The 25,326-nt window shown below is 51.4% G+C and overlaps 1 protein-coding gene across 1 annotated transcript; it reads left to right on the top strand.

Annotated features, from left to right (window-relative positions):
• Window positions 1-8,792: 8,792 nt before the first annotated feature.
• Window positions 8,793-24,879, top strand: MRPL33 (mitochondrial ribosomal protein L33). Its single transcript, XM_088482018.1, has 4 exons — window positions 8,793-8,910; window positions 12,320-12,338; window positions 14,646-14,752; window positions 24,488-24,879. The coding sequence occupies exons 1-4, from the start codon at window positions 8,889-8,891 to the stop codon at window positions 24,535-24,537; spliced, it is 198 nt and encodes a 65-aa protein (XP_088338144.1). The 5' UTR covers window positions 8,793-8,888; the 3' UTR covers window positions 24,538-24,879.
• Window positions 24,880-25,326: the final 447 nt, after the last annotated feature.

The following is a 25,326-nucleotide window of genomic DNA, read 5'->3' as shown; positions in this document are numbered from 1 at the left end:
TGCTGTGTGTGAAAGGAAGGAGTCCTCTACCCAGGAGAGGGACCCCCTAACCTGACTGTGTCACAATATGGTGGAGAATGCGGGCACCCACACACACTGAAGTTGCAGCAAGAGGAAAACTTTCCGTTTAAAAATTAAAGGGACAGACACCCAATTGGTGAGTGTGGAAATAATACTGTGTCCTTGGAGTCCCATAGAGGAGGCGTCAGCCAATGCTCAGAGAGGCAAGATTCAGCTTCCAACCTACACCCCAGGAAAAAATGGAGGACATTATTAAGGCCTTGCTCCAAGCTACAGCAGCTCAGCAGGAATCTACCAGAGCTCAGCAGGAGACTAACAGACTTCAACAGGTCGCTATTGAGGAAAACTCACCAGGCCTTAGCGGAAAACAGCCAGGCCATAAGAGAGGTGGTACAGCACCTGGTCGCCCGGCCCAGAGAGGTTACTGCTGGTCCTCCCACCCCCACTCACTCCGTACGAGCCAGTCACTTCCTCCAAAAGATGACTTCGGGCGATGATGTGGAGGCCTATCTCGCCGCATTTGAAAGAACGGCCGAAAGGGAGAGTTGGCCCAAGGAGCAGTGGGCAAGTCTGGTGGCACCTAACTAGCTTGGGAGTCACCACCTTTGTTCGTGCCCAACGGATCCACCGCTGGGAGTTCCATAGGGACAAGCCTCCACGTTCACAGATGCATGACCTCGTCCATCTGTCCTCAAAATGGTTACAGCCCGAGACACTGACGGGACCACAGATCGTGGAAAGGGTCGTGATGGACTGGTACCTGCGATCATTACCTGTGACTCTGCGCAAGTGGGTGAGCCATGCAGACCCTAAGTCCGCGGACCAGTTGGTCGAGCTGGTGGAGAGGTACGTGGCGGCTGAGGAGCTGATGAGCATGCCCCACCGAGCCCCGATGGCGCACCGGCGAACTCCCACAGACACTGGTAAGACTGTTCCAGGGGAGAAGGGTGCTGGGCGGTGGAATGTACCTAAGACTGAGGGTGTAGAACCTGGAGACAGGCCTGCCAGGCCAGGAAGGTTCTTGCCCCGTAAACGACTAGACATTAATATGACTCAGTGTTTCCGATGTGGTGGCTTCGGCCATATTGCCGCTAATTGTTCACTTACAACTGAACCTATGCAATGTGATACTGCTCATGTCTACCGCAGGGGGTCTTTCTTTGCACAGACAGCCTGTACGGCTGACCGGCAGGCTGAGACCGATAAGCACATGTGTGTACTCACTGTAGATGGCAACCAAGTAGAGGCACTGTTAGACTCTGGTAGCTTGGTGACACTTATAAAAGCTGAGCTGGTGAACCCCTTGAGGCATACAGGGGAAACTGTTGGTGTGACCTGCATACATGGGGATACTCGATATTATGTTACGGCCGAGGTGAACATCGAGACACCATGTGGCTCTGCTATAGTTTCTGTGGGTTTGGTGCATGGTCTGGTGTACGATGCAATATTGGGGAGAGACTTTGCTCACTTCTGGAAGTTGTGGTAAAGCCGTTTTGTTCCAGAGGTGAACAACCCCGATCCATTTGAGAAGGTTGTCGATGTAGTGGAGGAGGGAGTTTCTTCTGAGTCAGAGTTATTCCCTTTTTCTACTATGGTTGGCGAACTAGAGAATGCGGAACGTGACGGTGGCTCGCCAACTGATGTGCCTCCCATTGAGGTGGGAAGTGTTGTTGGGCCAGGTGATCGTCTGCCTGATTTAGAGGTCAGAAGAGAGGTCTTTGCCGTGAAGCAGTTGAATGACCCTACTTTGGTAAAAGCCAGGGAGAATGTAAAAGTAGTTGATGGTAAACCCGTAGACCCTGATAGTCCTTTGTCCTATCCCCACATGGCAATGTGTCAGGATTTGTTATATCAGGTGACTAAGAAGGGGGAAGATATTGTGGAACAACTAATAGTTCCTAAAGCCTACAGAAGAACAGTGTTGGATCTGGCACATGGTCATATAACGGCAGGCCATCTAGGGGTAGAGAAAACCACTGAGCGAATAATGCAGAGGTTTTTCTGGCCCGGGCTTCATAAAGAGGTGTCTGACTTTTGCGCATCCTGCCCTGAGTGTCAGTATCATGCTCTCAGGCCACATTTTAAGGGTCCACTAGTTCGATTGCTTATTATAGAGGTGCCGTTTGAAAGAATAGCGATGGATTTGGTTGGACCCTTAATGAAGTCTGCCAGGGGACACCAGTATATTCTGGTCATAATGGATTACGCTACCAGGTACCCGGAAGCGATCCCGTTGCGCAATACGTCAACCAAGACCATTGCCAGAGAGCTAGTTCATGTCTTTAGCAGGCTGGGTATACCCAAGGAGATACTAACTGACCAGGGTACACCGTTTATGTCAAAAGTCATGAAATAGTTATGCCGCCTGTTCAAAATTGAACAGTTAAGAACTTCGGTTTATCACCCCCCAAACCGATGGGCTGGTCGAGAGGTTTAACAAGACGTTAAAACACATGCTTAGGAAAGTGGTCGACAAGGGTGGTAAGGATTGGGATTACTTATTGCCGTATTTATTGTTGGCCATAAGAGAGGTTCCCCAGTCCTCCACCGGGTTTTCACCCTTCGACTTGTTGTATGGGAGACACCCAAGGGGGTTACTAGACATTGCCAAAGAGACATGGGAGGGGCAGTCTAGTCCTTACAAAACGGTGATTGAGTATGTTTCTCAAATGCAGGAGAGAATTGCTGCGGTAGTGCCGATAGTGAGAGAGCACCTGGAACAGGCTCAACAGGCACAGCAGAGGGTATACAACCGCAATGCCCGGTTACGCAGCTTTGCTCCTGGGGACAGAGTGTTAGTGTTGGTTCCCACTGTGCAAAAATAAACTTTTGGCTAAATGGCAAGGGCCCTTTGAAATCTTAGAAAGAGTGGGACAGGTCAATTACAAAGTTTACCAGCCGGGGAAAAGAAAGCCGGAACAGATATACCATATAAATCTGTTAAAGCCCTGGAAAGATAGAACGGTACTGTCGCCGTCCGAGCCCCTCCAGTAAATCCAGGGCCCTTAGTTCCCGAAGTGACAGTGGCAAAAACCCTGTCGGCAATCTAACAACAAGAGGTCAAGGAGTTTCTGATCAGAAATAGGGTGCTGTTCTCTGACGTACCTGGGAAAACCTCGGTCATTAAACATGACATAATCACTGACCCAGGGGTCAAAGTTAATCTAAAGCCCTATAGGTTACCAGAAGCACAAAGAGAATCGGTGTCAAAAGAAATTAAAAATATGCTAGAGTTAGGGGTTATTGAAGAATCACATAGTGAATGGTCAAGTCCCATTGTGTTGATTCCAAAGCCCGACGGGAGTGTGCGTTTCTGCAATGACTTCCGAAAGTTGAACAGTGTTTCAAAATTCGATGCCTACCCGATGCTAAGAGTGGATGAACTGATTGAGAGACTAGGGACGGCAAGGTATTTAACCACTCTTGACCTAACCAAAGGGTATTGGCAAGTACCGTTAACCGAGAGCGCCAAACAAAAGACAGCTTTTTCAGCGCCAGAGGGCTCGTTTCAGTACAAGATGTTGCCCTTCGGGCTACATGGGGCACCTGCTACCTTCCAAAGAATGATGGACAGGATTCTAAGGCCCCATAGACGGTATGCGGCTGCTTATCTGGATGACGTGGTCATTCATAGTCCTGATTGGCAGTCTCACTTACCCAGGGTACAAGCAGTGTTGGACTCCATCTATAAGGCAGGTTTGACAGCCAACCCAAAAAAGTGTTGTCTAGGCATGGAGGAAGTAAAATATCTGGGATACACCATTGGCAGAGGCCTGATAAAGCCTCAGCTCAATAAAGTTGATGCCGTACAAAACTGGCCACGGCCTCTGAATAAGAAGCAGGTGAGAGCCTTCTTGGGAATTACGGGGTACTACAGGAGGTTTATACCCAACTTTGCCACCATGGCAGTCCCACTGACTGACCTGACCAAAGGCAAACAAAAAGTCATGGTAGAATGGAGTCCTGAGGCAGAGAAAGCTTTTCAGGAGTTGAAAGTAGCGTTGTGTTCCCAACCAGTCCTGATGACTCCTAATTTGAAAGGGAATTCATAGTACAAACCGATGCATCAGAAGTAGGTATAGGAGCGGTCCTGTCCCAGAACAAGGAGGGTGAGGAACACCCTATTTTCTATCTTAGCAGAAAGTTGAATGTACATGAGAGAAACTATGCCACAGTGGAGAAGGAGGCGTTGACCATAAAATGGGCTTTAGAGGCTCTCAGGTACTACTTGGTTGGAAGAAAGTTCAAATTGATCACTGACCATGCCCCTTTGAAGTGAATGTCTGAAAATAAGGACAGTAATGCGAGAATTACGAGATGGTTCTTGGCGTTACAAACTTTTAAATTTTCAGTGGAACACAGGCCAGGAAGCCAGCTGGCCAATGCTGACGCGTTGTCACGCGTTCATTGTTTGGGGGCTTCAGTTGTTCCGCCCCACAGGTCGAAACAAAGGGGGGGGATATGTGATAGGATCATTGGTAAAGTGGTCTGTGGCAGGTACATTTGTCCCAGATTCCTGTCTTATGTGTTTTAAACCCCCAGGAGAAAGTCTGCAGTGTAGCAGGCTTGAGTTTCGGCTTTTTGAAAAGGCGGTTTGGGACCTGGGGGTTGTGGGTGAGAGGAGAGGGAGGGCTCCACTCCAGGTTTTGGTTCTCGCAGCCTGGTAACAGGCTTGTTAGGGTTTCCACCTGAGAGTGGCCAATATAAGCCTAGTGTGTTTAGGGCTGAGTGTCTCACCTGGGAGAGCAGACAGGGAGTTTGCTCAGAGACACTTGAAAACCTATCCGTGAGTGTTGTGCTGTGCTTTTTTTGCTGGTGAGGGCATTAGGCCCTGCCAGGTTCTGGTAGTGAGGGAACCACCTGTGAAGTTAGTGCCCCGACAGGGCTAGGATTTATGTTTATGTTTTCTTTATATTATTTCTGACATTGTACAATAAAGACTGGCGCCGACCAGCTTGTACTCGAATCCAGTCTGGCGTACTGTTTCCCAGCTGCTGTGTGTGAAAGAAAGGAGTCCTCTACCCAGGAGAGGGACCCCCTAACCTGACTGTGTCACACCAGTCTTACCCATTTTTGATGATTGAGGAACTTTCCGACATACTTTCAAATTATGGACTGTGGTGTTGTATTTCAATATCTTGAGTGCTTTTTTATTCTTACTCCCCATCACATATTTTGTCACATTTACCCTCGCAACTTCTCCATTTCCTAATACCTTGTTATGAAAGGACTTTGGGACTGATTCAGACCCGCTCGTGAGCACATAGCGCTTGCAAGCGGGTCAAGGTGGCCCAGTGCGCATGCGTGGCGCGTGCCACGTGCGTGCACAAGCCCCATAGCGAGTGAGACCTTCACTCGCTCCGGGGCTCGCAACAAAATGGGGCGGCTGTCGATGTTGCTCAACAGCTCGCCCCGTTTTGTAGGTGGGGAGGGGGGGTGGCTGCACAAACGGAGGTGTTACTGAAGGAACGCCTGCCGTTTGTGGGCGGCCCTACTGACATCACTCGTGATGTCAGTAGTGGACTTCCTGCTCTATTAGGTAGTGCTGAGACCCTACCTTAGGGTCTCCTCGCAATGCCGATGGTCGTGATAAAGGCGACCATCTCCAGCCCACTCGCACAATCTGTGGGTGGGCACCTACAGCTTAGCGAGCGGGCAGGAGAAAATAAAAAATCCCCGCCCAGATTCAGAGCGAGCGCTCGCAAACAGTGAGCGCCTCTGAATCAGGCCCTTTATCCTGTTTTCTTTTTTTAGTGCTACGTGTTATGTTGTGATTTATGTGTACTTCATTCTTTGTACTCCATTTATTTTTACTTCATTCTTTTAATATGTCACCCTATGTACTAAGGGCCTGATTCAGAGCCGGACGCTCTTTAAGAGCGCTCGCTCTGAATCAAGGCAATTTTTTTGTTGCGGCCTCCTGGCCACTCTCTAAGCTGTGGGTGACAACCCACAGCTTTTGCGGGCGGCCAGGTGATGGTCACAATATTCGCGACCATCTTGCCTTGCGACGAAACCCTTGTGGTAGGGTATCGTCCGTCACAAGCCCCAGAGAGCTTCCTGCTCTAACAGAGCAGGAAGCTCTCCACTGACATCACTGGTGATGTCAGTGGTGCCTCCCACAAACGGCAGGCGTTCCTTCGGGAACGCCTCTGTTTGTGTAGCCACCGCCCCGCGCTGCCTACAAAACGGGGCGAGCTGTTGATCAACATCGACAGCTGCCCCTTTTGTAGTGAGTCCCGGACCGAGAGAATTTCTCTCTCGCTCCGGGGCTTGCACATGCGCACGGTGTGCGCATTACCCCACCATCGACATGCTTGCGAACGCTATGCACTCATGAGCGGGTCTGAATCAGGCCCTAAGAACAGTAGCTATGGTGACACTGGGGAAGATGACAGAGAGGAGCTGCTGCACGTACATACAGCTACACCGGGAAGATACAGTAGATGTAGCTGGTCGTGTGTCACGTGACTGCGCGGTGACGTTGGTGCGGCAGCTGCCACTGGGCCCTTCGCTCTCCAGTAATGAGGATGATGGAGGCTGCTGTGTGTTGCTGATACAGGTCTGTGCCCGGGACAGGAGGCTGCTGCTGCTGGCACAGAGATGACGGCCCTAAGCTGCTCCTAGCGCCCTGAAGAATGCCGGATCCCCTCTTATCCATTGCCCCGCCCCAGGGGCCACAGCGCCCTTCAGCCCTCCATGCTGATGTTTGGGGTGATCGTGGCATCCAGCGGGCTGCTCCTCATGATAGAGAGGGGCAAACATAAAATGGAAGCTGCTCAAATAAATTTGGCAATACTCTTCAGGTGCATGAAAAGGAGGGGGTCATACTAAACAGAAAAACAGAAAGGGGAGTATCCCCTAGATATCCTTCAGCACACTAAATCATGCCTCCCAACCATTCAGCGGGACAGTCCTGTTTTTCTGGGACTGTCCCGCTGTCCCACAGTGTTCCGCGGTGGGTGGGAAGTTGGGGAGAGCACATACCGCTGCTATGCATAGCAGAGCAGCGGATGTGTAGAAGGTGAACAGATGCCGTGCGCATGTGCACGGCATCTGTTCTCTAGTATAGGGAGAGCCTGGGGGCTGCCCAGCATCTTGGAGAGTGCTGGGCACGCCCCCTATAATGACACAAACGGGGTTGCCGCGAGGCTCCGCCCCATTTATGAGAAGCCCCACCCCTTCAAGTGAAGCCCCGTCCCCTGTTCGGGCGCGCGCGCCGGAGGCACCCAAAGTGTCCCTCTTCGAGGAGTAGAAAAGTTGGGAGGTATTACTAAATTGCAGAGCCGTAACTAGACTTTTTGGTGCCCTGTGCCAGAAAGAGCATTGGCGCCCCCCTCATTTTTCAAAGGGACATAATGCACCCAAAAAAGGGGAATGGCCTCATGGGGAAGGGCCAGGGAAGAGATAGGGGAGGCCAGGAGATGCTGGGGATGAAATAAGAGGAAGCTACAAGTGAGAATGATAATAAACAGGAAAATTGACAGGCCCAAACAGCGCCCCCTGACCTGTGGTGCCCTGTGTGATGGCACCGGCCGCACTACCCTAGCTACGGCCCTGCTAAATTGTACCTGCAACAATACATGAAAACTATATGGTAATAGAAATTCAGAGATATTTGTTGCATGCATTTATAAATACATGGTAAGCTGCCAAGCCATTTCATGTCACCCTATGTACTAAGAACAGTAGCTGTGGTGACACTGAGGAAGATGGAGAGGAGCTGCTGCTGCTGTACGTACATACAGTTACTCCGGGAAGATACAGTAGATGTAGCTGGTCGTGTGTCACGTGACTGTGTGATGACGTCGATGCGGCAGCTGCCACTGGGCCCATAGTTGCCAAGTCCGCTTTTAACAAGCAGAATTGGGATTGATTTTTTCTAGGGATGTGCAGGCTCGGTTCTACTCGGTTCCGTTCGTTTTTTTTTTACCGAATCTTATTGGGTTTCAGCTGTCACGAGTTTTGGATAGCCAATAAGATTCGGTAAAAAAAACCGAACGGAACCGAGTAGAACCGAGCCTGCACATCCCTAATTTTTTCCTGAGTTGCTCGTTGCTTGTTTTTGGGCTTGTTTTTATCAAGGTTGCTTGTTTTTGGGCTTGCTTTCGTTTATAAGGTATGTTTTTTTTAAAGGTTGCTTGTCTGTGTGCGTTAATTAGTATTCATTCGGCCAGCACTAGAGACAATGATTTAATAATTGTTATCTTCTGCGGCTGCCTTTGGGGGGGGGGTGAACAATAGAGCATACACCCTGCAGTAAAGTGTCAGGTAAGAGTTGTGACTTGTGATTGGTTCACAAGGTCACAGAAGTGTGCATAGTGTCTACAGCGAGACAGCAGCACCTGAGATTACACTGAGCAGTCAGATACCACTAAGGTAAGTACATGTCACATGTCTGTTTCATCCCCCCCCCCCCCCCCGATTTATTGTTATCTATCTCCCTGTATATGTCTCTGTATTATCTGTCTCTATGTATTTCTCCATGTAAATCTCTTAATAAAATAAGCAAAAAAAGAAAGTTTGTGGTTTTCATTAAATTGGGCTTTTCTGGATTGGTTTGGGCTTGTTTTTCACTCATCAGTTGCTTGTTTTCCATTTCAGAGTTGGCAACACTGGTTGTCACCAGACATCAGTCCCATTACACTGGAGCAGCAGGTGCAGAGAAACAGTGTCAGAATATGCAGGCTGCGAAGGGCGCGGCCATTTTTCCGGAGTCCGTCCCTGATCAGAGCAAGCGCTGCGGCTACAGGAAAATGGCGTCCGTTTATAGTCCCGGTGCAGACATAACCCGGAAGTGATAGCTGCTCGCCTCTCTTTCTCTTGTCCTTGGGTTGGAGCCCGGAGTAGAGCTTTCTCCCATCATGTTACTTACCTGCATAAACTGTGAGTGTGGGGCAGTGTACGTGAGTGTACCCGAGGAGGAGGGGGAGTTAGTGTACGTACCTGAGTGTGAGTGGGGAACTGTATGTGAGGAGGAGGGAGGTATCCCAGTTTGGAAGGAGGGGGGTGTAGTGTACCTGAATGTGAGTCGGGGAGAAGTATATTTGAGTTGAGTGGTGGAGCAGTGGTGGTGTATTTAAGTGAGAGGGAGGACTGGGATTGTATTTTACTGAGAGTAGGGGGCAGTGGGAATGTATCTGTGAATGGGGGTGCAGTGATAGAGTATCTGAGTGTGATTAGGGGGGAGGAGTGAACGTCATGCTGAGTGTGATTAGGGGGAGGAGTGAGTGTGATTAGGGGGGAGGAGTGAACGTCATGCTGAGTGTGATTAGGGGGAGGAGTGAGCGTGTATGCTGAGTGTGATTAGGGGGGAGGAGTGAGCGTGCATGCTGAGTGTGATTAGGGGGGAGGAGTGAGCGTGCATGCTGAGTGTGATTAGGGGGAGGAGTGAGCGTGCAGCCGAGTGTGATTAGGGGGAGGAGTGGGCGTGCAGCTGAGTGTGATTAGCGGGAGTGAGTGTGCAGCTGAGTGTGATTAGGGGGGAGGAGTGAGCGTGCATGCTGAGTGTGATTAGGGGGAGGAGTGAGCATGCAGCTGAGTGTGATTAGGGGGAGGAGGGAGCGTGCAGCTGAGTGTGATTAGGGGGAGAAGTGAGTGTGCATGCTGAGTGTGATTAGGGGGAGGAGTGAGCGTGCATGCTCAGTGTGATTAGGGGGAGGTGCGAGCGTGCATGCTGAGTGTGATTAGGGGGGAGGAGTGAGCGTGCATGCTGAGTGTGATTAGGGGGGAGAAGTGAGCGTGCATGCTCAGTGTGTTTAGGGGGAGGAGTGGGCGTGCAGCTGAGTGTGATTAGGGGGAGGAGTGAGTGTGCATGCTGAGTGTGATTAGGGGGAGGAGTGAGTGTGCATGCTGAGTGTGATTAGGGGGAGTGAGTGTGCATGCTGAGTGTGATTAGGGGGAGTGAGTGTGCAGCTGAGTGTGATTAGGGGGAGTGAGTGTGCAGCTGAGTGTGATTAGGGGGAGTGAGTGTGCAGCTGAGTGTGATTAGGGGGAGGAGTGAGCGTGCATGCTGAGTGTGATTAGGGGGAGGTGCGAGCGTGCATGCTGAGTGTGATTAGGGGGGAGGAGTGAGCGTGCATGCTGAGTGTGATTAGGGGGGAGGAGTGAGCGTGCATGCTCAGTGTGATTAGGGGGAGGAGGGAGCGTGCAGCTGAGTGTGATTAGGGGGAGAAGTGAGTGTGCATGCTGAGTGTGATTAGGGGGAGGAGTGAGCGTGCATGCTCAGTGTGATTAGGGGGAGGTGCGAGCGTGCATGCTGAGTGTGATTAGGGGGGAGGAGTGAGCGTGCATGCTGAGTGTGATTAGGGGGGAGAAGTGAGCGTGCATGCTCAGTGTGTTTAGGGGGAGGAGTGGGCGTGCAGCTGAGTGTGATTAGGGGGAGGAGTGAGTGTGCATGCTGAGTGTGATTAGGGGGAGGAGTGAGTGTGATTAGGGGGAGGAGTGAGTGTGCATGCTGAGTGTGATTAGGGGGAGGAGTGAGCGTGCATGCTGAGTGTGATTAGGGGGAGGAGTGAGCATGCAGTTGAGTGTGATTAGGGGGAGGAGTGAGAGTGCAGCCGAGTGTGATTAAGGGGAGGAGTGGTTGTGCAGCTGAGTGTGATTAGGGGGAGGAGTGAGTGTGATTAGGGGGAGGAGTGAGCGTGCATGCTGAGTGTGATTAGGGGGGAGGAGTGTGCAGCTGAGTGTGATTAGGGGGAGTGAGTGTGCAGCTGAGTGTGATTAGGGGGAGGAGGGAGCGTGCAGCTGAGTGTGATTAGGGGGAGGAGGGAGCGTGCAGCTGAGTGTGATTAGGGGGAGAAGTGAGTGTGCATGCTGAGTGTGATTAGGGGGAGGAGTGAGCGTGCATGCTTAGTGTGATTAGGGGGGAGGAGTGAGCGTGCATGCTCAGTGTGTTTAGGGGGAGGAGTGAGCGTGCATGCTGAGAGGGATTAGGGTGAGGAGTGAGCGTGCATGCTGAGAGGGATTAGGGTGAGGAGTGAGCGTGCAGCTGAGTGTAATTGGGGGGAGGAGTGAGCGTGCAGCTGAGTGTGATTAGGGGGAGGAGTGAGCGTGCTGCTGAGTGTGATTAGGGGGAGGAGTGAGCGTGCTGCCGTGTGTGATTAGGGGGAGGAGTGAGCGTGCATGCTCAGTGTGTTTAGGGGGAGGAGTGAGCGTGCATGCTGAGAGGGATTAGGGTGAGGAGTGAGCGTGCATGCTGAGAGGGATTAGGGTGAGGAGTGAGCGTGCAGCTGAGTGTAATTAGGGGGAGGAGTGAGCGTGCAGCTGAGTGTGATTAGGGGGAGGAGTGAGTGTGATTAGGGGGAGGAGTGAGCGTGCATGCTGAGTGTGATTAGGGGGAGGAGTGAGCGTGCATGCTGAGTGTGATTAGGGGGGAGGAGTGAGCGTGCAGTTGAGTGTGATTAGGGGGAGGAGTGAGCGTGCAGCCGAGTGTGATTAGGGGGAGGAGTGGGCGTGCATGCTGAGTGTGATTAGGGGGAGTGAGTGTGCAGCTCAGTGTGATTAGGGGGGAGGAGAGCGTGCATGCTGAGTGATTAGGGGGAGGAGTGAGCGTGCATGCTGAGTGTGATTAGGGGGGAGGAGTGAGCGTGCAGTTGAGTGTGATTAGGGGGAGGAGTGAGCGTGCAGCCGAGTGTGATTAGGGGGAGGAGTGGGCGTGCATGCTGAGTGTGATTAGGGGGAGTGAGTGTGCAGCTCAGTGTGATTAGGGGGGAGGAGAGCGTGCAGCCGAGTGTGATTAGGGGGAGGAGTGAGCGTGCAGCCGAGTGTGATTAGGGGGAGGAGTGAGCGTGCAGCCGAGTGATTAGGGGGAGGAGCGTGCGTGCATGCTGAGTGTGATTAGGGGGAGGAGTGAGCGTGCAGCTGAGTGGGATTAGGGGGAGGTGTGAGCGTGCAGTTGAGTGGGATTAGGGGGAGGAGTGAGCGTGCAGCTGAGTGGGATTAGGGGGAGGAGTGAGCGTGTAGCTGAGTGGGAGTAGGGGGAGGAGTGAGCGTGCAGTTGAGTGGGAGTAGGGGGAGGAGTGAGCGTGCAGCTGAGTGGGAGTAGGGGGAGGAGTGAGCGTGCAGCTGAGTGGGAGTAGGGGGAGGAGTGAGCGTGCAGCTGAGGGGGATTGGGGGGAGGAGTGAGCGTGCAGCTGAGTGGGATTAGGGGGAGGAGTGAGCGTGTAGCTGAGTGGGATTAGGGGGAGGAGTGAGTGTGCAGCTGAGTGGGATTAGGGGGAGGAGTGAGTGTGAGTGGAATGTGTCGTGTCGTGTTTAGTAATATTCTTATTCTTCCCCATCACATGTGCATCAGTTGCAGCCGGCAAATCAAAGTAAGTACAAGTTGTACGTTATCTGCTGCTTGTCAGCTGCCTGTCCTGTGTGATATATGTAGTGGCCCGTGTGATATATGTAGTGGCCCGTGTGATATATGTAGTGGCCCGTGTGATATATGTAGTGCCCTGTGTGATATATGTAGTGCCCTGTGTGATATATGTAGTGCCCTGTGTGATATATGTAGTGCCCTGTGTGATATATGTTAGTGGCCCGTGTGATATATGTAGTGGCCCGTGTGATATATGTAGTGGCCCGTGTGATATATGTAGTGGCCCGTGTGATATATGTAGTGCCCTGTGTGATATATGTAGTGGCCCGTGTGATATATGTAGTGCCCTGTGTGATAGGCACAGCATATCAGGCATTTCTGCAGTATCCTATATAATCAGTCTCGGCTAGATGCCCTTCAGTTAAAGTCCCTGATGTCGTCATTTACTATCCATGTATACATCTATTGGGAATAGTAACCTGTGGCGAGCGGAGCGTAGCGTGCCACCTTGCCCGAGGCTAGCCCGCGAGGGTAGAAGTTTCTACAGTTGGTGGCCAGAGACAATATAGCAGCTCCTCTTAAGGGCATGAAACCGCACTTCTGCCCTCACTCGGCATCACATCCGGGTCCATGAGCTGAAGGGATTTAGACTCAACCCTATATATTCTTAGTTACTCTGGGCAACAACTTTTCTGGTGTGTGCCTCATATGCAGCAGGAGGAAGCAAAAGTCCCATATTATCTCCCCCTCCCCAAATCCAGGGTTGTGGACTCCAGCGCAGTAGGAACCACAGTACAAGAAATAAATAATAACCATAATGTGACTGGCCTGTGACATACTACATTATGGGGCCCATTTATTAATGATCGCATTTTGCAATGCGATCAGGGCATGCAGTACCACCCATGATCGCATTGCAAAATGCGATCATAGCGGCCGAATGTATGATCCGGCACATGCAGGGTGACAGGCTCCAAAAGGAGCCCGTTCCTGCGATGGGGCTGGAGGCTGCTGCGCATGCGCGAGCAGCGCCCATTGTCGGTGGAGGGATCTGGGAGATCCCTCCGCCGGCTGAAATGCGGTAAGTCTCCATAGGCTAAAGCGTCTAACGCTACCTTCACATAGATAGATGCTTCGCATTCCCGATATTGATACATTTGGCAGCATCGCATCCCCCATAGAAACCTATGGGGGAGGCAGCTTCCAGCAACAATGGAGGGATCGCAGCAGGTATCGGAGATACCTGCTGCGGTCTCTGCTTCATACATCCGGGGGATACTTGGTATTTGAGGTAAACCCCCAAAAACAGGCGTTTTTGTGTAACTACACTGAGTTAGACTTTAACAGTCAAATCTTCCTACTGTTGTGTCTTATTTCTAGTAGTTATTTATGGCTATAAAATCTCTGGGCTCTCTCATGTGGGGCTATTTGTCAAGCAGTTCTCTCTCATATACAGTGCGGATACTGCTGCTCCAGTAAGATTTTAGGCCTTTATGGGAACGGTGCTATTTACCAAGCTAAGAAAAACTGAAGTATTTGGAGCTTGCACTCGTTAGCTAATGTCCCCTCACCCTTCATTCTATACCATGAGATGCTGCCCAACATTGCGTGCTGTACCATGAGATGCTGCCCAACATTGCGTGCTATACCATGAGATGCTGCCCAACATTGCGTGTGTACCATGAGATGCTGCCCAACATTGCGTACTATGCCATGAGATGCTGCCCAACATTGCGTGCTATGCCATGAGATGCTGCCTAACATTGCCTGCTGTACCATGAGATGCTGCCTAACATTGCCTGCTGTACCATGAGATGCTGCCTAACATTGCCTGCTGTACCATGAGTTGCTGCCTAACATTGCCTGCTGTACCATGAGTTGCTGCCTATCATTGCCTGCTGTACCATGAGATGCTGCCCAACATTGCCTGCTGTACCATGAGATGCTGCCTACCATTGCCTGCTGTACCATGAGATGCTGCCTACCATTGCCTGCTGTACCATGAGATTCTGCCTACCATTGCCTGCTGTACCATAAGATGCTGCCTACCATTGCCTGCTGTACCATGAGATGCTGCCTAACATTGCGTGCTGTACCATGAGATGCTGGCTAACATTGCCTGCTGTACCATGAGATGCTGCCTACCATTGCGTGCTGTACCATGAGATGCTGGCTAACATTGCGTCCACACTGAACGGTGGCAGATATTTAATTTTCAGTGTGCAGCTGATTTAAAAAAAATGGCTGTGCCCATTGAGAATATGTAGCGGGTGCACTTTAAACGCTCCCCTCTGTATCTGTGTTCTTCCGCCAGAGTGTACCTGGTGCAGATGATGAGCGCTGCAGGAACCGGCTACCGCTTTAACACCAGGCGGAACAAACTGAAAGACAAGCTTGTCCTGAGGAAATACGATCCTATCGGTGAGTTCATTTATTCCACATCTCCCCAGTTCTACCAGTAGAATCAGAGTTTGATTGAATGTGTATTCTTACTGGTCTATGGAGGGGGCACTGCCCCTGTGGTCGGGTGCAGGGTACCTCAGAGGTGTTGCCATGGCTGTGATTCACCAGCTGCCTCCTGTAATGATTGGCCTCTGGGCGGTCAGTGAATTGGGGAGGGCGACTCTCGTGCAACGTGTGCGCCCATAAAGTTTAGTTAATGCAGATCTTTCTATATTCACAAAATGTCACTGAGTATCCGGCTGCAGACTAATGCAATACGGCAACGTCAGAGCAATGCTAATATACTGTACGGTTGGATGTTGCAGTAATAAAAAAAAAATAATTAAATAAGTGTGGTCTATTTATTAAGCTTTGGATGGAGATAAAGTTCCAGCCAACCAGCTCCCAACTGCCAGGTCACAAACTATGTTTGAAAAATCGCAGTTAGGAGCTGGTTGGCTGGCACTTTATCTCCATTCAAAGCTTAATAAATAGACCCCTTTATCACTGTATTAATAAATGCATTGTTATTTTTCTATGACAAGTTTGGTTATTAGCCAGATTTTAGCTTTCAAAATTAAAATGTGGCTCTTCAAGACGTCTCATATTTCTCAAGTAGCTCCCACCCCAATTAAGATTGGAGACCACTGGTTTAGTTTGTCCCGTTACTTTTGGCCCCTTAAAAAGTGGGAGACACATATAGAAACCGTTGTAATTCCTACACCGTTCACCTGATTTGGATGTAATTACCCTCAAATTAAATCTGAAAGTCTGCAGGTAAAGCACATCTTGTTTGTTTCATTTCAAAGCCATTGTGGTGGTGAATAGAGGCCAAAATATGAAAATTCTGTCAATGTCCCAATATTTATGCACCTGACTGTATATCAGTGTAGTATTCCAGCCTCTGATTGATATTTTCATTACATGGTAGAATTTCCTTGAGCAAATAAATAATGAAAATAAATAATGAAAAAAATTGGGCCCCATGTGCCCCCAAATTCCTATCCCTGCTCCTGTGCGCAGTTAAGTGAGAGGGGCTGTGTCAGGGAGAGTATCCAGTGATCGCGCTGAGTGAAAAAAAATGGTGGAGCCCAGGGACCCCTCACTTTAACAAATTGGGGTTCTACTCCACTGTTTCTATGTCCCATCACATATTATGGGGGGTGAGGGCAGGCAGCAGTTGGGGTAAAGCTGGGGATAAAGGTAGGAGAAGGTGGGATAGAGCTGGGGATAGAGGAGTAGCGGCAGGCAGTGCTGGTGGTAAGGCTTGGGGCAGGCAGTTCTGGGGGTAGGGAGGGGGCATGGGTAGATAACTGGTGCAGTACTGGGGCGCAAGGAGGGGGTTATGGGCTTTCAGTGGCATTGCACCAAAAGGTCCCACCACAAGCTGGGCTGTTACCACATTCTATGGTACCCAGGCTGGCTCCCCCGCCGGTACACTGGGCTGTTGCCCGGCTGACTGCAGCAGCTGGTGCTCAGAGATGAGGAAGACAATGTGGTTCTAGCAACAGACAGATTTTATTTAACCTTCCCTCCAGTGTTACAGCATGTATGTGCACTCCACTACTTACACACACATACAGTGCATCCGGAAAGTTTTCACAGCGCTACACTTTTCTACTTCAGGGTCCATAGGGTATCCACAGGATACCTTGGGGTATAGGTGTGACGTCAGTCGCAGGGCACCAAAGAGTTAAGCTTTCAGCCTCCCAGGATGCACTAGGTCCCCCTCCTATACCCCGCCCCCGGGCCAAGGCACCTCAGTTAGTTTAGTTTGGTGCCCGGCCGGAGTCGGGTGCACCTGTTGGAGTGGGGGCTAGAAGAGCCCCTGAAGCTTTTTCTTCATGCAGCTGTGGCTGCACATCTGGATGAACAGCATGGACTGTCAGTCCTGACGTCCATGCTGTCTTCCCTACACCCCGCCGGTACCAGAACGCCGGTACTGATCCGGGGATGCTGGTGGGCGTCTGGGGTCACAGCTAGCGGTGACCCCAGATGCTCCGGACCATGGCCGGATTCAAGGGGGACAGAGGTAAGCAGCGGGGTCCCGCGGTGGGTCCCCGCTGATCACATGGTCCTAAGTCCCCAGGCAGGGGGCTCCCTGGGGACTGGCTGCAGCGTGGAGCCAGGCGACCAACCTGCGCTTCCACTACCCCCTGGGACAGCGGACCGCAGCAGAGCGGTAGCGCTGCGGCGTCCCAGGGGTTAAATGCATGCCAGGGGAGCGCGCCTTCCCTGTCTCACAGCCGGCGCCTCCCCCGCTGCACACAGCCCTCTCTGCATGCTGCCGACTGGTCCTGTGGCAGCGCTCCTCCCCCAGGCCAGCCTCCTCTCTGCTCCTCGGCGGCCATCTTCTCCAGAACGCATGGTGAACGCTGCTGGAAGCGCTGGACGGAAGCATCGTGGTCTGGGTCCCCCCGCATACCTCTCCTCCGCTGTGGCTCAGGTCTGTGTATGCAGCGCTGTGTCCTACCAGGCCCTGTGTCTGTGTAGTTGAGTGATCAGCGCTGTTAGTGCAGGAATTGTTATTTCTCTGCATTGTATGTGACTGTGCTAGCGCTGCCTGTAACTTTTCTTCTCTAAACTGTCAGCTTTATTACTGTCCCTGTTCTTCTGCTAAAGCCCTTGCGGTGCGGTGCTGCAGGGTGGTCTCTCGCCTATTTAATACTTAATTGGTGAGAGAGGTCACATACGTGGTGCCATCATGTCTGAAAGTGATTTTCCCCTCCGGCTACAGTGTACCACGTGCAAAGTACCGTTAGCGGAGGGGGAGGGTAGCGCGGAGGGCCTTTGCCGGCAGTGTTTGTCCATGGCGCGGCCTATTACGGTTACAGCACCGGTACAGGAGCCGCCCTGGGCTTGTTTCGCTCAGGCGTTAACAGCTTTAGTGGGCCAGTTAGCTCCGCAGCCCGCGTTTACTCCGATGGGTTTGTCCCAGCAGTCTGTGGTGTCGTCACCCATGCAGGGGTTCCCACGACAATTGGTGGTACCCCACAGTCTCCCTATTTCCCCGCTCCCGGGTTCTCAGGAGCCAGCGTGGGTTAACTCCCTGACGAGTTCTGTACAGCACTTGTCGGATGTGTTGCAAGGGGAGTCTGTGATGCGGCCTCATAAAAGGCCGGTGGCGTCTCTGTCCGCTCCTTATGAGGATGACGAAGGGACGTCTGATGATGGGGAGATTCTGGATCCTTACGATCAGGAACCTCTCCATACTAAGGACGCTGATGCTAAGTCCAAAGTATATATTCCTGGACTTATTCGGGCGGTCCGCACAGCCTTGGTGATTGAGGACGAAGTTCCCCCAGCGGCTAAATCTAAGTATGCCTTTTTCAAAGATGTGAAGGGCGATGCCACAGTCTTTCCTCTTTCGGGTCAGTTGGTGGACCATTTAGAGGAGGCGTGGAAACAACCTGGCAAAAGATACCAGCCGCAGAGACGCCTGGCGGTGGCTTATCCGTTCGCGGATAATTATTTTGCTAAGTGGGAATCCCCTCCACAGGTGGATTCTCACGTGACCCGTCTTGTCCGTAGTGCCACATTGCCGATGCCATCCATGTCCTCCCTTAAGGATGCTACGGACCGCAAGGTAGAAATCTGCCTGAAGTCCGCTTATTCCCTTGCAGGGGGGGCAGCACGGCCGGCTATGGCCATTTGCTGGGTTGCCAGAGCGATGGAGCGCTGGGCGGATTCATTAGAGGCTTCTTTTGAATCCGACTGTCCGGCCGAACAGGCGGAGTTGATTGGCAATCTCCGTGATTCGGCCACCTACATCAACGAGGCGGCTCTAGACATTAGTACTCTGGTGTCTAGAATTTCTTCAGCAGTGGTGGCTGCTCGTCGCACCTTGTGGCTGCGATCCTGGAAGGCGGACGCAGATTCTAAGAAAGGTCTGGAAGCGTTGCCGTTTACCGGAGAAGTTCTCTTCGGTCCGGATCTGGATAAGATTGTGGCCACGCTGGCGGCAGCCAAATCTGCTTGTCTCCCGTCGGCCGCTGCTCCTTCTGGTTCGGGACCATCGTCCTTTCGGTCATCTAGGGCCCAGGGCAGGCCCAAACCACAGTCGTTTCCTCGACAGGCTGGCCCTAAGAAATCGGTCAAGCCCCGGAAGCAGGCATGGAGTACCAGACGTCCGGCCCCCAAGCCAGATGACAAGCCTGCGGCCTGACGGTCCGGGCCTCCCTTTGGGGGATCCCAGGGTGGGAGGCCGCCTGCTACAGTTCGCCCAGTGTTGGTCGACCACTACGACAGACACTTGGGTTCTGGAGGTGGTTTCCCACGGATACGCCCTCTCCTTCCGGCACAGACCCCCGGCTCGCTTCTTCACCACGGGTCTCCCATCAGACCGGAACAAGGCTACGGAGCTGCGGAAGGTATTGCACACTATGCTCCAGGCTGGAGTTATAGTGGCTGTTCCATTCTCCCAGAGGGGCCAGGGTTTCTATTCAAATCTATTTTTGGTACAGAAACCCAATGGGTCATATCGTCCGATTCTCAACCTCAAAGCACTCAACAAGTCTTTGCGGGTCCCGAAGTTTCGGATGGAGACCCTACGGTCCATCATTCTGGCGCTGGAACCTGGGGACTACTTGGTGTCATTGGACATACAGGACGCTTACCTGCATGTCCCTATTCTTTTGCGCCATCAACAGTTCCTCAGGTTTGCAATCCGCAGCGACCACTTCCAGTTTCGGGCGTTACCTTTTGGCCTGGCAACAGCACCACGTGTTTTCACCAAGGTGATGGCGGTCATGGCGGCTTCTCTGCGGCTGCAGGGAGTCCGCATGTTGCCGTATTTGGACGACCTGTTATTGGTGGCAGGATCTCCAGAGCTCCTGTTGCGCCACTTGGACCTGACCATTGCACTGCTGCAACGGCACGGCTGGCTAATCAACTGGCAGAAGTCCACTCTAATCCCGTCTCGGAGGATTCTGCATCTTGGAGCCTTATTGGACTCGGGACAGCAAAGGATCTTCGTGACGGAGGACAAGATCTCTGCTTTACAGTCAAGGGTGCGCAGTTGCCTGCACAGCCGCCGGGTGTCCTTACACTCGGCGATGAGGTTACTGGGCTCCATGGTGTCGGTGTTCGACATGGTGGAATACGCCCAGTTTCACTCCAGACCTCTGCAGCACCTGATCCTGTCCAAGTGGAACGGGCGGACTCAGTCTCTGAAGTCCCAGACGATTGTGCTCACCCAGGAGGTTCGCCTGTCCCTTGCGTGGTGGTTACAGACGACCCACCTCAACAAGGGACGTCCGTTCTGGGTTCCAAATTGGGTCCTGTTGACAACGGACGCCAGTCTTCGGGGCTGGGGAGCAGTTTCGGGTCCACACTTGTTCCAGGGCAGGTGGACGCCGACAGAAGCGGAGCTTCCAATAAATATCTTGGAACTCCGTGCGGTCTTCAATGCTCTCCAGCAGGCACAGCGGTTTCTCCAGGGTCGCCCGGTGCAGGTCCAGTCGGACAACGCTACCACCGTGGCCTACATAAACAGGCAAGGAGGAACTCGCAGTCGGGCGGCTCTCGTAGAGGTCTCTCGGATCCTGGTTTGGGCGGAGCGCAATCTTCCGGCCATATCAGCGGTCTTCATCCCGGGAGTGCTAAATTGGGAGGCGGACTTTCTAAGTCGCCAGGACGTTCATCCGGGGGAATGGTCCCTGCACCCGGACGTTTTTCAACTACTGGTGGACAGGTGGGGTCTTCCAGAAATCGACCTCATGGCGTCCCGGCACAACAACAAGTTGCCGGTGTACGGGTCTCGCACAAGAGACGAAGGGGCGTCTCTGGTGGATGCTCTGTCCGTCCGGTGGACGTTCCGGTTCGCATACCTGTTCCCTCCGGTCTCCCTTCTTCCACGGGTAATCCGGAAATTCAAACAGGAAGGAGGGACGCTCCTGTTGATAGCTCCCGCGTGGCCCAGACGGCACTGGTTCTCAGACCTTCAGGGTCTGTCCGTGGACAGTCATCTGCGGTTGCCGCTACGACCGGACCTTCTGTCTCAGGGTCCTTGCCTTCACCCGGACCTGACTCGGCTGTCTTTGACGGCGTGGCTGTTGAGACTGCCATGCTGAGGTCCCGGGGGTTTTCCAGCTCTGTGGTGCGTACCATGTTACGAGCTCGGAAACCGTCTTCCGCGAGGATATACCATCGCGTGTGGCATACGTTCTTCCAGTGGTGTCGACCGAGAGGTTATGCACCGCGGGAGTTTCGTCTGTCTCGGATTCTCGCCTTCCTGCAAGCGGGACTAGATCATGGGCTTCGCCTTGCTTCTTTGAAGGTACAGGTTTCGGCCCTATCTGTCTGGTTTCACCGTAGGATTGCTACAATCCCGGATGTGCGCACCTTTATGCAGGGTGTTCTCCGCATTCAGCCGCCCTTTGTTCCACCTGTGGCGCCTTGGGATTTGGCTGTGGTCCTGAGGGCTCTCCAAGGACCGCCGTTTGAACCACTGGGCTCAGTGGATCTTAAATGGCTAACAGCTAAGACTGTTTTCCTTCTGGCCATTGCTTCGGCCAGACGTGTTTCTGAGTTAGGGGCTCTTTCTTGTAGACCCCCTTTCTTGGTTTTTTATGGGAACAGGGCAGTGCTCCGCACTCGGCCCGAGTTTCTTCCCAAAGTTGTTTCCCAGTTTCATGTTAACGAGGAAATAGTTGTTCCGGCCTTTAACTCACCGGGTCTTTCCGTGGGTGAGGCCTCTTTGGATGTTGTGCGGGCCTTAAGGACTTATGTTGACCGCACTTCTTCGTTTAGGAAGTCGGACGCTTTGTTTGTCCTCTATGGCTTCCGTAAAAAGGGTTGGCCTGCTTCAAAGCAAACTTTGGCAGCCTGGATCCGTATGGCTATTTCTGAAGCTTATCTTCATGAAGGCCTACCGGTCCCTCCTTCTCTGAAGGCTCATTCCACTAGGTCTGTGGGTCCTTCGTGGGCAGCTCGACGTGGTGCCTCGGCAGTTCAGATCTGCAAGGCTGCTACGTGGTCTTCTGTCCATACCTTCGTGAGGTATTACAGGTTTGACACCTTCGCCTCTCAGGATGCTTCCTTCGGGCAGCGGATTCTCCTTTCTGCACAGGAGCGTCCCCACCCTTAAAGGATACTGCTTTGGGACATCCCCAAGGTATCCTGTGGATACCCTATGGACCCTGAAGTAGAAAATATGAGATATGGTAAGAACTTACCCTTGTTATCTCTATTTCTATGAAGTCCATAGGGTTCCACAGGACTCCCGCCCTGTCGCACCTGTGCTGCAGATGGGCTTTGCTCTGGTCACCGGTTTTCCGTCTCCCTCTGGTGAGAATGTGATTCTTGTATGTGTCCAGATCTTTGTTCTCTCTCTTCCTTCTCCTCCTCCGGCCTATGGCTTGGTAACTAACTGAGGTGCCTTGGCCCGGGGGCGGGGTATAGGAGGGGGACCTAGTGCATCCTGGGAGGCTGAAAGCTTAACTCTTTGGTGCCCTGCGACTGACGTCACACCTATACCCCAAGGTATCCTGTGGAACCCTATGGACTTCGTAGAAATAGAGATAACAAGGGTAAGTTCTTACCATATCTCATATTTTTCCACATTTTGTTATGTTACAGCTTTATTCCAAAATGGAATTAATTCATTTTTGTCCTCAAAATTCTACACACAATACCCCATAATGACAACGTGTAAAATATTTTTGAGATTTTTGCAAATTTAATTTAAAAAATAAATAAGAAATCACATGTACATAAGTATTCACAGCCTTTGCCATGAAGCTCAAAATTGAGCTCAGGTGCATCCTGTTTCCACTGATCATCCTTGAGATGTTCCTACAGCTTCATTGGAGTCCACCTGTGGTAAATTCAGTTGTTTGGACAGGATTATGAAAGGCATACACCTGTCTATATAAGGTCCCACACTTGACAGTGCATGTCAGAGCACAAACCAAGCATGAATTCCAAGGAATTGTCTGTAGACCTCTGAGACAGGATTGCCTCGAGGCACAAATCTGGGGAAGGGTACAGAAAAATATCTGCTGCTTTGAAGGTCCCAATGAGCACAGTGGCCTCCATCATCCGTAAATGGAAGAAGTTCGGAACCACCAGGACTCTTCCTAGAGTTGGCCAGCCCTCTAAACTGAGCGATCGGGGGAGAAGGGCCCTAGTCAGGGAGGTGACCAAGAACCCGATGATCACTCTGTCAGAGCTACAGCATTCCTCTGTGGAGAGAGGAGAACCTTCCAGGAGGACAACCATCTCTGCAGCAATTCACCAATCAGGCCTGTATGGTAGAGTGGCCAGACGGAAGCCACTACTTAGTAAAAAGCACATGGCAGCCCACCTGGAGTTTGCCAAAATGCACCTGAAGGACTCTCAGACCATGAGAAACACAATTCTCTGGTCTGATGAGACACAGATTGAACTCTTTGGCGTGAATGCCAGGCGTTCTGTTTGGAGGAAACCAGGCACCGCTCATCACCAGGCCAATACCATCCCTACAGTGAAGCATAGTGGTGGCAGCATCATATTGTGGGGATGTATTTCAGTGGCAGGAACTGGGAGACTAGTTAGGATAGAGGGAAAGATGAATGCAGCAATGTACAGACACATCCTGGATGAAAACCTGTTCCAGAGCACCCCCTCCTGTGCCCAGACAGCAGCATTTCCATCCATGGGTGGTCCATGAACCTGCAAACAGGGGTATAAAAATTAAATAAAACCCACCTGCATCTCTGGGATCTCCTTCTCTAGCTCCCGGTATTGTGCCACACCGGATAGTGCAGGGGGTATCTGCTCTCCGGACCTTTTCCTTGCTGGCATCATTCTCCTCTCATGCCGGATTGCCCACTATTCCTACCAGAATCGTCATGCAGAACCCCGTGGTGGTAAAGGCGGCGAGGGAGGCTGTGCTTGTGAGTGCGCGGCTCCTGCTCGCTGCATCATCCATAGATAGCGCCACCGGGCAGCGAGCTGGGGACGGGGCGGGCATCTAATGGGGACAGAGTCCTCATTGGAAGACGACAAGCTGCCCAAGCCAATTGGTTAGGGAGACGCTGGGGGAAGCTAATGAGCCGGCTTCTGCGGCGCGCATATAGCGCGTCCTGCAGGACCTGCTTATTTTTAAAAAGTGAGTCCCTCATTTGCTGCAGCGAGTAATTACGCAAATTAGCGCGTATTTTGTGATCACTGGTATCACATAATTCTGTACGGCGTTAGTAACACTAAATGGACAGATGTCTGCAGCTCACATACAGAAGCCGCTATACAGCATATTTATTACTCCACCAGGGGGCAGCAGCAGAAAAGCTAGTAACAAATCATCACTCATCGTGTGTGTGTGTTCTCAATGGATGCACATTTAGGGGCCTATTTACTAAGCTGTGTTAGGAGATAAAGTGAATGGTGATAAGGTACCAGCCAATCAGCTCCTAACTACCATGTCACAGGCTGTGTTTGAAAAATGGCAGCTAGGAGCTGATTGGCTGCTACCTTATCACCGTTCACTTTATCTCCTAACGCAGGTTAGACAATCGACCCCCCCCTAATCTAAAAATGGTGTGAAAAGTTTTATGCATTGTTGGAGAAATGAATGAGATACAGTTCTCAGTATTATATATCTGACCCTCAGCTGAATGCATATAACCAAATGGACATCCGTTTACTATAGTTCATAGCAATGATTGGTGCCGCCATTGTCCCAGGGAGCGGTCTATAACCTGTTCATAATTCCCATTTCTTTCTCTCTTCCAGTAAGACAACACGTTCTATTCTTTGAAAAGAGGAAAATCCGAAGCATTTAACTATCTGTTCCTACATAAAATAGAGGACTCCTGGGAAGGGGGAATGGGGGGAGGAGCTGCTGCGGACATCCTGTGCCATGTGCGAGGACGGAGAAGTGGAACACAGATGTTACACTGCCAATAATTACAGAGACAATGCTGAGGGCACGTGGCCAAAAACATCTCAGCTGGGAATGGCGACTGCTCTGCCAACGTCTCCGATTGTCACTGCTACTTCCCATTAACTAAACGAGCGATCTTTCCGGAGAACTCTCTGCCCCCCAAACAGCAAATTCTCCCATAAGCTCCTTATTTTGTCTGTGATATATTATCATTAATAAAGTAATAAGTGTCTTTGCACAACGCTGTCCTCAGGATAGTTTATTTTATTGTTGTTACATTTGCTCAGTGTCTGATGATTCTTTTTGCCTTTTCTGCAGTTTTTCATTTTTTTTTATTATTATTTGTTATTTTTGTATAGAGAAAGGAAGTCTGCTTTAATGGCTAATGCCTCGGACACAAAGACTTGCAGAAGCCGTCAGCCTTATTCTGGTTACGGAAAGGCTGATCTGTTCCCTGATCTTATACTGTCTATTCTTTACATTGGCGGAGTAGTGAGATAGAAACTAGGAGCCTCCAACCTGCTCGAAGTGAACTAAATCGTACCTATCCCATCCTCCTCTTTCAGGAATCCTTATCTCGCCATATTATATAGTGTAGTACTGAGGATTATTAAAGAGCATCTATTAACTGCTTGCTGCAGAACAGACTATGGGCTTGATTCAGCAAGGAACGTGATTGCTTATACGC

This window comes from Taudactylus pleione, unplaced genomic scaffold, assembly GCF_031769625.1.
Source record: "Taudactylus pleione unplaced genomic scaffold, aTauple2 ptg000280l, whole genome shotgun sequence".
In the NCBI taxonomy this organism is placed as follows: Eukaryota; Metazoa; Chordata; class Amphibia; order Anura; family Myobatrachidae; genus Taudactylus; species Taudactylus pleione.
This window is presented reverse-complemented; position numbering and strand designations above follow the sequence as displayed.